General features: G+C 53.7%; 2 protein-coding genes across 2 annotated transcripts; one reads left to right on the forward strand and one right to left on the reverse strand.

Moving 5' to 3' along the window:
* The first annotated feature begins 3,242 nt into the window (after positions 1 to 3,242).
* Positions 3,243 to 3,557, forward strand: LOC119113438 (insulin-like growth factor-binding protein 1). The gene has a single exon (XM_037237751.1). The coding sequence runs from the start codon at positions 3,243 to 3,245 to the stop codon at positions 3,555 to 3,557; it is 315 nt and encodes a 104-aa protein (XP_037093646.1).
* A 2,792-nt stretch (positions 3,558 to 6,349) lies between these two features.
* Positions 6,350 to 10,178, reverse strand: LOC119113930 (40S ribosomal protein S15a). The gene is made up of 3 exons (XM_037238163.1): positions 9,977 to 10,178; positions 7,806 to 7,971; positions 6,350 to 6,486 (listed from the first exon to the last, which is right to left on the reverse strand). The coding sequence occupies exons 1-3, from the start codon at positions 10,107 to 10,109 to the stop codon at positions 6,393 to 6,395; spliced, it is 393 nt and encodes a 130-aa protein (XP_037094058.1). The 5' UTR covers positions 10,110 to 10,178; the 3' UTR covers positions 6,350 to 6,392.
* Positions 10,179 to 13,654: the final 3,476 nt, after the last annotated feature.

Raw genomic sequence — 13,654 nt, forward strand, 5'->3', positions numbered from 1 at the left:
ATCAGTGTCCGGCGACGACGGCACATGACCCAAAACGCCGCGCCAGGCCTTGACCTAGAACTGTATTCTGCTGCTGCAGCCCCCCCCCCCCCCCCATCCATGGCCTCCGTCGTGTTGAGCCGACGGGGTTAGCCCGCTGAATCAGGTGGGTGTCGGTTAAGCCTCTTGAGGCCAAACGCACGTCCCTAACCAGAAAAAAACTCGAACTTGACGTTTTTCGTTTCCGGAGCTCGCTGCTAAGCAGCGCGGGCGGTCGACGCTACAACCCCCCCCCCCCCCCCCCCCTCTGTTCGAGCCCGGAAGCAGGATGAGCGGGATGTGACCTTAACCTGCCGGCGGTGGCGTGCCATGGGGGCGGACGTCCGGACGGCCGCTGGCGGCGGCGGCGGAGGACACCGCCAGACAATGGCCGGCATGCGACACACGCACGTCACACACCGGCGCAACGACAGCGTGACACCGCAGCGTGACGGCGAGGCGTGACGAGCAGCAGCGGCGCCCGCCGCCCACGGCGAGAACCTCGGCGAGGCCCCGACCGGACCGCCGGCGGCGCTGGCCCCGACATATGCCAGTCATCGGTGATCTGATCTGTTTTCGAGGCGCGTAGTCGTGCGAACGTGAGCGGGGAACCCAGCACGGCCGGCGCAGGTCTTCCGACACGTCAGCCAGCGTCCACCGGACGAGTCTGGTGGTGCCGCGCTGTGGAACTCGCGACGGGCGAGCCGTATCAGCTGTCGCGTGACAAAACGCGCCCGGGACAAACGGAAGGTTTCTGGTGTTGGTCGCTTCAGTCAGCAGACGGAGCTGTCCAATGTTGGATGGACAGCCCAGCCAGCGCCGCTAAACTCCGTCAGGCGGGATGATTTGGAGTCCGAGTGAAGGGCTGTCCTGTAAACCACAGAACGAAATGACCGTGAATTATCGGTGCGGGGTTGTAATCCAGTGGGGTACTGAGAGGCCCGGAGGGGGATAAACAGCGAATCCGACCGAATAAATCTGGATCCCGGTCCACGGACCTCGCTGCCGTTCCCGTTATCAGGATGTTCCAGGTGGTGCGTCACGTGACGGGTCTGGTTGCCCAAACTGCGTCAGATACTGCGTCACTGCGTAGCGACGACATTGCAGTGGCGTTGGTGCCAGACAAATGTGAGAGGGGCCCTGTCGCCCACGGTGAAAGGCTCAGCGGGACGTCTGGGGTACAACCACAAGAGCTGCTGTGAGCCAAGCTTATGGGCGCGCGTCACAGTTTGGCGGTGTCTGAAAAAGTCGATGTGGCAAAGCACCAGCACTGGCATCTTCTAATGGAAATGTGGTAAAGTGACAACAATTCCATCGAAGTTTGTTGCAGTCCGCTGGTGAAGGATGTCGAGTACCGAATTCTCCACTGATGTGTCTGCCAGTTTACAACACGTGCACCGTCCTCTTCGCCCCCGCACCGCGCCACCACCGCCCCCGGCACCAGAAAAGCACCGCCGCCGGCATCAGACCAGCACCCCCCCTCGAGCCAAACCAGCGCCGCCCCCATCACAAAACCAACACCGTCCCTGGCATCGCACCACTACCGCTCACCGCACCAAATCAGTACCGCACCTGGCACCAGACCAGCACCATTCTCTAAACCGAGCCAGCGCCGCCCCCAGCACGAAACCAACACTATCCTCGGCTCCAAACCAGTACAGCCCATGCCACTTAAAGTGCACCGCCCTCGTCACTAGACCAGCACCACTGCCTACACCAAACCAGCACGCCCTCGGCACTAAACCAGCTCCACCCCGGGCATGAAACCGCCACCGCTGTCTGCACCACAACAGCACCACGCCAGCAACGCTCCCGGCACCAGACCTGCACCGCCCTCGGCACCAGAACAGCACGGCTCTCGGCACCAGACCAGTATCGCCCTCGGCACCAGACCAGCATCGCCCTCGGCAACAGACCAGCACCACTCCTGCACCAAACACCTCTCCCCACACCACACCAGCACCACTTCTTGCACCAGACCAACACCGCTCCCGGCACCAGGTCGGTTCCCGGCATCGCCGCCTGTGGAGGTGGAGGTGGAGGTTTCCGCGATGACGATAGCTGGATGCCCCATCAGCGCTGTTGGCTGAAGACGTCAGTGGCTACGCCTCTGGGGACCTGGCGCTGACGCCTGTGGGCCAGCAGCGAAGCTGGTTGGAATTGGGCGGTGAAGCTGGCTGAAGGTGTCATCAAAGACGCTGGCTGAAGATGTCATCAAAGACGCTGGCTGAAGGTGTCATTAGAGACGCTGGCTGAAGGTGTCATCAAAGACGCTGGCTGAAGGTGCTTTCAGTGACGCCGGCTGAAGGTATAATTAGTGACGCTGGCTGAAAGTGCCATCAGAGACGCGGGCTGAAGGTCCCATCAGTGACGCTGGCTGAGGGTGTCATCGGAGACGCTGGCTGAGGGTTCCATTAGTGACGCTGGCTGAAGGTACCATCAGTGACGCTGGCTGAAGGTACCATTAGTGACGCTGGCTGAAAGTGCCATCAGTGACGCTGGCTGAAGGTACTATCAGTGACGCTGGCTAAAGGTGTCACTAGGGACGCTGACTGAAGGCACCATCAGTGACGCTGACAGAAGGTGTCACAAGTGACGCTGGTTGAGGGTACCATCAGTGACGTTGACGGAGAGCATGACCTAACAGTGACGCCGGCTAGACCACTGATATTCAAAATTGCTGACAGCTGCTGATGCTTACCAGTAGCACGCAGTGGTCATTTGACTTTGGAGGATCGCTGTCCTTAACGACGCGTGGAACCTGGAATGCGGCAGAGTTGCTGTCCGGCGGCTTGGATTTGAATATGCTGTCCTGACGCCGAATTCCGCATGTTTATGTATGACGCATGCTTCCTGGGACGGCTGCAGGCTGACCTGGATCACGACCTGACTGGCTGACCTGGATCACGAGGGCCGCTGCGCCAGCCCCGTCCTGGGGGGGGGGGGGGGTCCCGGCCTCGGGTCCAGGTAACCGCTGTCAGGGCCCCGCCGCAAGCCATCCCAATGTCAGCTGGCGGCCTCAGCTCGGACGCCTGATCACCGACAGCTCAGCGCCCCCCCCCCCCCCCCCCCCCCCCCCCCCCCTCCCGATGACCTCGGCGTCGCCGGCGACCCTGACCGCGACGGTGCGCCCGACATTGGCTGCCGGCGCGCCGCCTCCGCGGCTAAAAGGCGCCGGCGGCCACGGCGTGCATCAGTCCTGCCACGGCCGATCCCGCCGAGCCATGGCACGCTGGCTGCTGCCCGTGACGGCGAGTGTGGCGCTGCTGGCCGCCCTCCTGCCCGCGCCCGCTGTCGCGCTGCCCTGCGCCATCTGCACGCTTGGCTGCCCGGAACTCAACTGCCCGCACGGGATCGGCGTGCGCACCGGACCTTGCGACTGCTGCCCGCCCTGCGCGATCGCCACGGGGCAGCCCTGCAAGCTGCCCTTCTCGTGCGCGCCCGGCCTGATCTGCGCGCCACTCGGCGGCAAGAACAAGAACCAGAAGTTCTGCCTGCCGGCCGCCGGGTCGCGCCGACGCCGTTCCGGGTGGCTCTGATGATGCAGAGGCTTCGGGTAACGAAGCAAGACTGTTAGCTGACGGTGGGAAGACGACATCCCGGCTCTCAGCCGAGACGAGTCCTCTAGCTGATTGTGTTCTAGTGGTGCCAGACGACGCGCGCGGAATTGACGGTGAGGCCATAGGTCGGGTACGGCGTTCGCCGCGCCCCGCGAAGATCACCGTGCGCAAACAGCACTATTCCCGCGTGGCAGCTAGATCTCAGTTAAGTGCTGCGCGCCAAATCAGGGACGTCCGGAATAGCTCGGCCCATCGGATGATGTGACGCGCCCTCGATGACCTCACTGTTGGTCACTCCCGTGACGTTTGGTCTCCGCAGACCTTTGGTCTGTTCATGCAATGTGTTCTAGCATTGTGGTCGCATATTGACCACGCATAAAATGATGAAAGTGGACAACTTTCGTTTGCATTAGCCCGAAGACGGATGTGTGCGTCGGCACGGACCCGCCCAAGGACTGGGCACCGATCCCCGCTGCCGCCCCAACCCCGAGCAGTCTACTCAGCGCACGTGCGCACGCGGTACTCGAGCCCCAACGGCCTGCACCACTGCTGGTCACCGAAGCGCGACAAAGTTGCGGTCCTCTGACCCAGTTCCCGGGTCAGGTCACCGGCGGACTGTGTCCGCGAGGCCGTGGGACGCGAACCGGCGTGGCCGTGAAAAGCCGTGGGTGTGGCCTCGCAGCCGAGCATACAGCCTAGCGATAAACGCCTACCGGTGTACTGCCGGCGGAGTCCCCCAGACATGCCAGTCGCCGCGGGGCGACGGACGGATTCGCCGGCATGGCGCGACGTGCCGAACAGACCGCGCGCGCTCGGTGGCGCGCCCCGGGCCCAAACGTTGCTAGCCTAAAGGCAATGACACGACCGCAGACCCCTCGCGCGGGGCCACATTCCACCATCTTGCTTCCACTCCCTCTCCTGAACTACATCGGCTGAATTTCGAAATGTTTCAAGCTTTTATCATCAGCTGGCCGTTGACGAATCGGCTCTTCCTCCCGTTGAGTTTTTACCAGTTGTTTAAGACTACTAGGGTCGCGCGGTTTGCCCGGGCCGATGGGTGGCAGCTACCGGCATGAGGACCTCTAACTAGCGCATATTCGCGATGTGCACAGCGCATCCAATTGCACATTGCCGGCTCCCTGCAAGCCCGTGCACCCCTTGCCACCTGTTTCTTCCGCAATGGCCGTCTACGAGCTTCCGCATCCCAATGTCTCGAGTACGCCGACACCAAAACCCCGGCCGAAGCCGCATTACGCGCAGTACAGTTACCAAAGTAGTAGTTACCAAAGTTCGCTCGCCTGTGCTACAGAGATAAACCCAGCGAATCGCACGGCACCCAGCCGCACGTCTGGCTTCCCCCCCCCGCCACGTACCTGCCGGCGCACCGAAAACACCAGACTTCGGGGCGCCGAGCTGGACAAAGACCAGCTTCTGCACTAAACACACCAGAGCGCCACGCGCACTAAACCAGGAATTATCTCACCACCGGCCGTGTCCGCCCTAGGCTCAATTTCACTGCGGTGGCGCTGTTGACAGCTGTTCCCCACACATTCGACCTGTTCCGGCGCAGCAGAGCACTGTCGGCAGACGCCGGCGAACTTCAGAGTGGCTTGGTCTACTGTGGCGCAAGTCTCCCGTTCGGCCCTCCATCGCGCCTTGGACAGTACTTACGTCGATCTCCGCCTGTGACGTGACCGCCGTTTCGTCAAAATTCTTTCCGGGCTTCAAGACGCGTCCAACAATATTTTTGATCGATGCAGCCCTTTTCTACTGGAGTCGCACTCTCCGCCTCTGCGGCAATCCCTTGCCTTGCCTTCGTGTGCTGTCTCGGTCGACCCGCACCCACGGACCGTCTGCCGCTCCGCGAGGACGCGCGAACGCCGCTCTTTCGAGCTCTGTATCATGCCACCCAGCGCTGCACACTTCCTGAGCTCATCGCACTACTCTGCATGGAGTAATCCAAGCGCACATTCTTCGCTCGCGACTGACAAAATAAGCGCCGCACGTTCACAATGACGCCCATAGCGTCACAGTACAAATATAACGACAAATGCAGTATCTGGCAGTGGCTGGAACTTAGGAACAGCCCCAAATTGAGGAAGCAAGGCACGGCACGCCTACACGTCCAGCCCCGCTAGTACGGGTGCGTTCCAGGACAGACTAGGAAGCGAGCAACGGTATGACCGGTGTTTCCGTCGTCGCGTTTGTACGGACTTCACAGCCTCAGTTTCCCCCATCGCAGCATCATCACAGAAAAACACAGCACACGGCGGTCCGTCGAGGTATCAGCCAACACCCTCCAGCTAGTCCGGCATTCTTACCACCAGTCACTGGCTGTACTTGGTTGGGTCCGGTCGGCAGTCGACAAACACGATAAAAGGTATTGCTCAAAGTACATAATTTATGGGGCAAAACTTTACCCCTGTATGTGATTTCAACCTCATTTCAGTCCCAAACTGCAGACGACTTTTCTCCCTTCATTTGACTTGGCCTCCTTGCTGACCGTTCATCTGGTGGTTACGTGATGCAATTATATATAGGGAAATAAACTCGACAGCAAACATTTAATGCCGTGAGAAAGGACCGGATCCAATAAAATCTCTTCCAGAAGTGGGCGACTGTGAGCTCCGCTCGTTCAGTTTTAATTTCGTCTGAACGACTGACTGTTGTCGGGCCACCGTCCGAAGAGGGACGCGCACCGCTAGAGCTGCCGACCGGACGCCGGCGGTGGTAAGGTGTGCCTGTCGGGACGCGCACGCGTGCACAGCGGATCGCTCGCGCGGTCTCCGTTTATTGGCCACGGCGCGACAGCGATCAGAAGAAGAAGCCGAGGATCTTGCCGCCTAGATGTTTCCGCCGGGCCTCGTCGTGGTCCATGATGCCGCCCGATGTCGTCATCACGATGTACCTGCGACGGCGGGCGGGCGCGGTCAGACTCGGGGTCGCTCAGACGCTGGCGACACCTACCGCCGACCGACACAACCAGTTACAGCGTGTGTAGCTGCTGCTTGTAGGGGCTTTGGGCGCGCCGGCTGCTGCGGAGCATGGGCAGATGAAGCTACCACATCCGCCACAGCAGTTAAAGCCACCACAGCTGCCTCAGCAGCTGAAGTCACCACAGCTTGCCCAGCAGCTGAAGCTACCACAGCCGGCTCAGCAGCTGAAGTCACCACAGCTGGCCCAGTGGCTGAAGCCACCAAAGCTGTCTCAGCGGCTCAAGCTGCCAAAGCCAGCATAGTAGCTGAAGCTACCTGGTGGCTTCAGCTACTATGGTGGGGTGGTGGGGTGTGCTAGGGTGGTGCTACACGTTCCAGCACATAGCCTCTTTGTATTTCGTGCAAGGCAAAGACCTGAGTTGCCATAGTGATCGCAATCGCGAACATACGTGACGCTTTCAGCTGCGGACACTAGCACGAGTGATGCTGGATAAACAAAAAAACTAGACTCCCACATCTGTGATGATTGAGTGATGCCCATATCTGAATCTGTGGCTCTCCCATCACAAAATAAGTAAGAGTAATTAGCAGGTCGAGCTTCGACATTCTAACACTATACACACCATACTCTGCTGATTTCTGCTCAAACCGCGCATGGTTGCGCCGAAACTTCTCAATGACCGATACAGGGTGTTACGTTGCAAAGAGGGCAGCACATGTGTACAAACTTAATGACAAGCGGAGCGGTTGTGAGTGCTGACCAAGGCAGCAGCTCAAACCACCTATAGCAATGTGTTTGTGTTTGGGCTTGGATGAAGACGGCCGCCGCGCGGCGATTGGCATGAGGTCCGTGTTGTCATGTGCTGATGATAAAATGCTCTTCATAGTTCATGATGCCTGTGCCATACTAAATGTGGCTACATATGGTACCCAAAATAAGCAAGCCACCACAGTTGAGCCAGCTGTGGTGGCCTCAGCTGCTGAGCCAGCTGGGGTGGCCTCAGCTGCTGAGCCAGCTGTGGACCACAGCCGGCTCAGCTCAGTGAATTCAAAACATTCACTTCAGCTATTGTTTCGGTAAAGGCATGTTGCCAAAATATGAACCCAATTATATCTCCATTCTCCTGCTTTGTCTCTGAGGAGTAAGGCTATTACTGCTGTTTTATCTGTGCAAACCACTATTCAACATTAACTTGATTCTGTTAAGGCACACAATTTCAGGGAGGCAGATGCATAATTGGAAGTGGGGACAGGGGCTCACGCCATCCACAGCCGCATCCAGCAGACTGACCCGAACTGTCTGGAGGGCAGCAGGTTGTTGCACCACTTCTCCATGTCCGTCAGCTTGATGTCGAAGCGCGGTGAGATGACGCCGCACTTGTTGAGGCGGCCTGTCAGGTTCACCACGATCTTGCCAGCGCGGTGGTCGTCGATAATCTCGAACTCGCCAATGTAGCCTGTGGTGAAAGGCATCATCCTGGGTCAAGTGGACGCCGCAGTTCAGAGTCCCCCCCCCCCCCCATCTGGCCATGGTGGGCCATAGAGGGTAAAGCTCCTTGCAAGCTGTTGCTTTCCGTATCTGTCCATTACAAAATTCACAAGTTGCATCACAAATAACAGAAATGCTGACTTATATTTACCTCAAAACATCACACAGGGTCTAAGATGACTGATGCTGGAGGCCCTAAATGCCAAATATTAACTGAGTTCAGAAGCCAATCATGTTTTTCACCAACATTTTCAAGGTCTTACATTTTGGATATTGAAACAGAACTAATATGGATGTCAAGACAAATGAGCCTGTGACCCTGCAATCAACTGTCAATGATTTCCTGTGCAGTCTGATCTGTCCAAGCAAGCTTGCTTGGTAGGCCAGTACTTTGTTATGGCACTGGTGCAATGTCTATGCACATCACAGACACTGTATTCATTATAGGAAAAAAATATGTATTTTTCCAGGTCAATTACATCCGAAGTGCTTGACTTCATCTCCCAAATGCACCAATTTAATAAATGATATCTCTGAATATATCATCCTATACTTTCCTGGATAAGAAACAGTCATAGTTCCCCAGTTTATGTTGATTACTTTTCATTAAATCCAAAAGGTCCAAAAAGGCCTGACACATAGGATTCTTAAAAGGCTGTTGCACAATTCAGCATCCAAATACAGCTGTGCCTGTCATGCATCTCCTTTACTTCCTTTTTCTGAGCCTTCAGGCAATCTTATTTACAAAAGTCTTTTAGCAGAATAAAGCCTCTAAATGGATTTCAATGGTAACAGTTTAGTTGTTAAATTTGATCCAATCAGACCAAATATATCAAATGCGTACTTTCCATATAAAATATGTATCCTCACAAATTAAGGTAACAAGCAGTCATTTCAATTATCACAATATTTTTCAGGCAAAATCATCTGAAAATTTTGCAGTGACCTTGCATACTACTCCCTAGCATGTGTGTCACATTCAGCACACCAATGTCATGGCAGTCTGCAAAAGCTGGCAGACCTGTGAAGAAAATATTTGGGGCAGGCATGCTCCTGCCCTGAATGGAACAGCAAATTTATCTGTAACATTTTCCAAACAATCAGACTTGCACCTACTGACTAACAACCACATGTCCTGCTCAAGATAGGTCAGAATCACACTGAATGTACCAACCAATGTTATCCATTACATCTTTATGTTATCAACACTTCTGCACTAGGTGTATGATTTGTGTACCTGTTCAGCATATGTAGCATTAGCAGCAGCAAAAATGAAGTTGCATGAGCAGCCACATCCAGAACAGGACTAAATAGTAAAGCAGCAATGAAGATAATTATGCTGTATTAAAGACCAAAGGTACACTCCACCTTTGGCTGCTCCTGCTTTGAGTAAACACCATTACTTTGTTACCTTTGCATACTGGTGCATTTTGTAGTCCCACCCAACCTCTGCCCTGGCTCAACACCTGCCCAGACATACTGAGTTGCTCCAAAACAAAATGAGCCACCTCAGCTGCAAAATAGCTACCCAAAAACTTCACCAAACTTGCACCAAATATCAATTCTAACCTTAACTCTGCCTGAATAAAATATTGTTGAAATCTGTTACACTTAGCAGACCTGTTGGTTAGTTTGTCAAGCATGCTGTTCGGATTCTTAGAACACACCCAGCTGCTGAGGCAACATGGCATCAACCACCTCTCCCCCTGGCACAAAGGGCAGGCACTGCAGGGAGTCAAACCTTGCACATCTGGGAAACCAGACATGCAGTGGTCAGCAGGCATGCCAACCATTGCATTACTGATACCCTGGTTACTTGAATGCTATGTCAGCACCCCAATCAGCACACAGATGCCTGCATAGCCATTCAACTCTGTTAAATAGTAATGTCACATCATGGGCATAAATGCATAACTTACCTTGATTTCAACACCTTAATCTGTGCATCAATCCATGCCACATGATCAACTCACCATGTTTCATCATGACAGTCAGGAACCGTACAACAACCTTTGAACAAGGTCTGAGAAGAACTTGACGTTTTCCTCGTCGCTCTGCATTGTTAATCGCATTCAATGCGTCGGCCAGCGCGTTCATGCGCACCATCTTGGCAGTGCGGAACTACGTGGGTACTGGATAAGCACCTGTCGGAACCGAACGTTTGCATCATTCCCCAGGAAACCACGCACAGTAAAGCAAACACACAACCATAGAATACGAAAGCACATCTTGCTCGCCATTCAGAGTATCACGTTTCCACACAGTTTTGTCTATTTCTTGACAATAACCACCGAAGCCCGCGCTACCGCCATCCACCCTTACCTCGCGAACACCAAAAGGAAGAGCCCCGTGTAGTGGTGATAGAATGCAGTATAATGCACTGAAAACATGTTTGAAAAATGAAGAATCGAGTATCCTCCATTGAATTAGTTGTTTGAAAGGAATTCAAGTCATTTGTTAAAGAAAAGAGGTACTGTATTCTAATAAAACCTGTAATGGCTCACAAGAATTGACGAAATTATAATTTTACTAGGGATAAGGCTAGCAAATGACAATACGGCATAAAAGTCTGTGCGGCACGAGGCTGTGCGGGCTGCAGATATTGAGATATTTTTTGGCACTACAGCTTTGGAGTTTAAATTTCAGGATCCTACGCCACACGATAGCTGAGTTCTTAAGCAATTATTCATATGTTTATGCATGGCGGGTATTTCTACGAGATTACAACGCAATCCTGGTACATTCCCCGCACTCTGCACTTTTAGGAGTGTTGCGTCTTTTACGGACTGCTTATCCGTCTGTTTTTGCTCGCACTGAGAGCCATCCAATAAAAGCAATATTTATTCTGAGAAGCACATGCATATTGTGTTACTTCAGGTTGAAGGTGAGTGCACTGAGCAACATAGATGATACCTGGGCGGTCAGCGCGGCAACAAGGTGTCATGGACAGCAGGACGGTGCAGCAGAGGGGAGAGGGTGACAAAGGGGGCATCTGCCTGCATGCCGATGGAAAAGTGAATGTTTTCGCCCCCTCAGACTTGCACGTTTAAAAATTGCTGCATCTGGCAGCCAATTTTTATTGTATCAACCCAGGCAATACCATTTGAAAAACTTGTCACAAATTTGCAGCCTGGCTTAACATATGAATGAGCATGCATGCGTAGCATGTCAAAAATATTAGGCACCATGGGTGTCTATTTGTATTCTTTTGCGAGAGTCCTGGCCCCCCGAATGTTGAGTTGGGCCCTCCCAATGTTTGCTTGGCCCCCCTTATGTTTTTGGCTGGAATACTACAAAAGGGGGTAAAAGATTATCATACCACAAAGACTATCTTCTTTAATTTGTCTACGTATAGTGGTGTCTCGTGCCATTCTCAGAACGAAAACTCATGGTTGCTCTCATCACGAGATACAAATTGCAACACCTGAGCGGAAAAACGATGCAATAAACTGCACATACCTAGCGCCATAAGACACACAATGGTTCGTAAGGTTAAAATTAAAAGCTGTGGAATATGAGAACGACCACGTCCTTCTTGGCCAAGCTCGTCCCCGTCCCCAGAATCAATACGCGTGCCGCCTGCCATGGCCGCCATAGGGGAGCGCCATCGGCACCCTAAGGTGGCCTCTAAAGTCTTCACGTGCCGATCAGAAGAGATCCACTTCATGCTCCCTGGATCCAACCCTGCATGACTTCTATACTGCTTAAATTAAAGACTTTATAAATTATCACAGCGCAACTCATTTAAGTAATCTATTGCGGTTTGCCACAATAAAGTGGGCTAAATCCGGTGAGAAAAAATTTGGGGGGGCGGGCGGAGTAGGCTGCTGGGCCTTTGGTTTGCCCCCCCCCCCCAAATAATTTACAAAAATTGATACCCCTGCTAGGCACCTAGTGCCTATATGGTGCTGTTTGGTAACAACTAACATCATACTTATGGTAGTATGTTTAGGTACTTACTGCCTGGTATGCCAATGGTTAAGACAGCTGTTCTTTAATTATTTGACTCACCATTCCGTTTTTAATCGTAAGCATTGAAGGGCTCAGAAGAGCATTGGGGGAGGGGCTCAAGTCAGTATTGGGCGCTCACACTCCCCGCTAAAAAGGATATAAAGTGACGCCCCTGCCGATAAATGAGCTGGAGAGTAACACACTCTGAGGGAGGACAGCGACAGCGCAGAGTCCAGGGGGCGGGAAAACTTATATAGATGGCGCGCGCTTCCACAGCATGCATCAATGCATACTAAGACGGAATTCCTTCCAGACGTGCTACGCCGGTTGTGTGAGTGGTAAGGGATCTAGCCGCACCTTGTTCCCAGAACAGCACACGACGCGTCACGCCCCTCCGCCGCGGCGCGTCACAGAATACACACATTCGGTCAATGGCACCCCTCCCTCAATACTCGGCCAAAGGCACTTAGTTTTTGTCGTCACCTCTCTTCAAAACCCGTGGTGCTACGTTCCACTTTTCTTAGAATCCCCAAAGCGAGAAACGGAGTTTCGACCTTGCCCTCCACAGATCGTCAGGCAAAGAAGATTTATTGGGTTATAATGCGCTATCGCGCCCAACATGTCATGGTAATCGTACCTTTGCTGCGCTCCTGGTTATGTTCTCTTGTCGTGGAACGTAGCGGCAGCATGACCAAATTTTTGAGCTTATCCCTTTTGCGTGGCCGGGCGCATGGCGCGAGCTGTTTAGGCCCGATAGCAGCAGATGCCACAAAAGCGGCCTTAGTTCCTGGCATCGCCGCACGGTGGCGCCACGCCCCTCGCCGATACCGTTGATCGTCGCTAGGCGGAGTTCGAGCCGATGGGCAGCGACGGGCGCCTCCGACCCGGGCGGCTCCAGTCAGCTACTGCTGGCGGAATCCGCTGTTCATCGCGCATGCGCACCTCGCAATGCGATTGGATGTGAAACCCGGAGCAAAGATTTCGGGTCGGCTTCATCCACCAGCTCAACCAGGGGAAACCCGTTGCGGCAGTGAAGCGCTCCTGGTGTCCGCTGCGTTTGCTGTGCCGTGTTGTGTGCCGTGGGTACCTGGCACGTGTTGCATGAACAAACACGTGAGCTCACTGTGCATATCTTGTTCGCCTTTGCCTCCCGACAATACTCATCCGGTTTTGCGTAACAAGCCTCTCTTGCGTTGTGTTGGATGGTATGCCGCCGCCTTAAAACAGATTCTGTCTGGCCTTCGGCCAAAAGTAAATTCCCGCTTCTGAGTTGAATAGTTTCGTCGTGTAAAAAGATGTAGCCTATCCACATTGAATTTGAAGTCCCCAGGATAAGTGGACCTTTATTTTCTTCCTCAGCGGGGCCCCGCAAAGCGTACTTAACATCATTTGAAAATTACGTAGATAAGACTCACCCTTCTGTCTCTAGCCTAACCTCACAGATCTTCCTGTGATCTCGTTGTGAAATTATAAGGGCAAACTGCAAACGCATAAATTGGTGCAAGCAGCTAAATCTGAAGTCGTTATTTATAGTTAGTTCGACACAAACATTATGACATATCTATGTTATTTTGAATGTGTATTTTTCAGTTAACTCAACCTTCAATATTATTCGCCGTCCTTGCGCCTGCACGGCTTGGTTAAATTGCGCACAAACAGCTGATGCCTCCTCCAAAATCGTACCTATGGCCACAGATTTG

Source organism: Pollicipes pollicipes, unplaced genomic scaffold (assembly GCF_011947565.3).
Source record: "Pollicipes pollicipes isolate AB1234 unplaced genomic scaffold, Ppol_2.1 Scaffold_7262;HRSCAF=8765_pilon_pilon_pilon, whole genome shotgun sequence".
NCBI lineage: Eukaryota > Metazoa > Arthropoda > Thecostraca > Pollicipedomorpha > Pollicipedidae > Pollicipes > Pollicipes pollicipes.